This window comes from Brassica oleracea, unplaced genomic scaffold (genome assembly GCF_000695525.1).
Source record: "Brassica oleracea var. oleracea cultivar TO1000 unplaced genomic scaffold, BOL UnpScaffold04185, whole genome shotgun sequence".
Classification (NCBI taxonomy): domain Eukaryota; kingdom Viridiplantae; phylum Streptophyta; class Magnoliopsida; order Brassicales; family Brassicaceae; genus Brassica; species Brassica oleracea.
This window is the reverse complement of record NW_013620709.1, coordinates 1-1,018: the sequence shown is the minus strand read 5'-3', so window position 1 is coordinate 1,018 and position 1,018 is coordinate 1. Positions and strand designations below refer to the sequence as shown.

Genomic DNA, 1,018 nt, shown 5'->3' with positions numbered 1-1,018 from the left:
CCAAGTCAATGAAAAACACAAACGCAAAAACTTGTTGTCATTACAAAATGCACAATCTTTCAATAACTAAACAGTAATTCAATGGCCATGAGAGGCTCATCAATGGTCAAACAAAAAACATCAAAGCCCATATAATCCAATGGCCATAACACAACAAAATGATATTAGAGGCTTACACACTAACTGATTATTATTATTATTATCATAAGCTACTTATTACTGCGGAAAGGGACATCACAGTTTCGATCTTCAGATGTTTCCTTCTTCCAGCAGAGAAGAAGAAGAACAAGGCCAAGATAGCTGAAAGTAAGGCAAGACTTTGCAGTAATCCCAAACGAACGAAGACCCACGTCCTTGGTACTGAACCTCTTCAACCCTCTGAGTCTTCGTGTCAAACACGCAGATGTGCGAGTCGCATCTGATGAAAACCGAGTCCGAGTTTTGGTTGAAGAACGCAAGCAGCTGCGTCTCTTTAGTCCTAGTGCTGAACCTCGCATACTCCACCGGGTTCAACCTCCACATGGCCTTGAAATTCACCTTAAACTGAATGGTCCACTCAAGAACCTCGCCTACCTTCTCCAGCTTCCATATCTCCATCACAGACTTATTACTCCATCCGTATTGCAAACACCCGTCAGAGGATTCTCCCAGAACCTGCTCATCGTAGTTAAACGTCTTGGGAAGCTTTATCACATCGATCCTTTTCTCCTCATCTTCTGTGTCATAGATGGCAACTTTACCTCCCGTGGCGTGCCAATACACCACACCTTTAATCACTCTCCCTGCAGTCCAAGGAGTGAGAGACACCGCCTCATTGCAAGCCAGCTCAGAGTAGCTCCACGTGGTGGTCTTAGAAGAATAAATCTCCACTCTCACCTTACTACTATGCGCCGCATAAGAAACACACTCCCCACGGACCACCTTGTAGCTAAAACCTTCAACAGGACAATCCTCGGTGATCAAAGACATACAAACCTCCTCGAAATGAACCCTATGCCTCGGGATCTTATGCTGCTTC

The 1,018-nt window shown here is 44.6% G+C and overlaps 1 protein-coding gene across 1 annotated transcript; it reads right to left on the bottom strand.

The window, feature by feature from the left end:
• Nucleotides 1–40: 40 nt before the first annotated feature.
• LOC106321960 (F-box protein At5g03970-like) lies at nucleotides 41–1,014 on the bottom strand (the record flags this gene model as incomplete). The annotated part of the gene is made up of 1 exon (XM_013760168.1): nucleotides 41–1,014. A coding segment is annotated over one exon (765 nt), but the record flags the coding sequence as incomplete, so codon positions are not given.
• Between the last annotated feature and the right edge of the window lie 4 nt (nucleotides 1,015–1,018).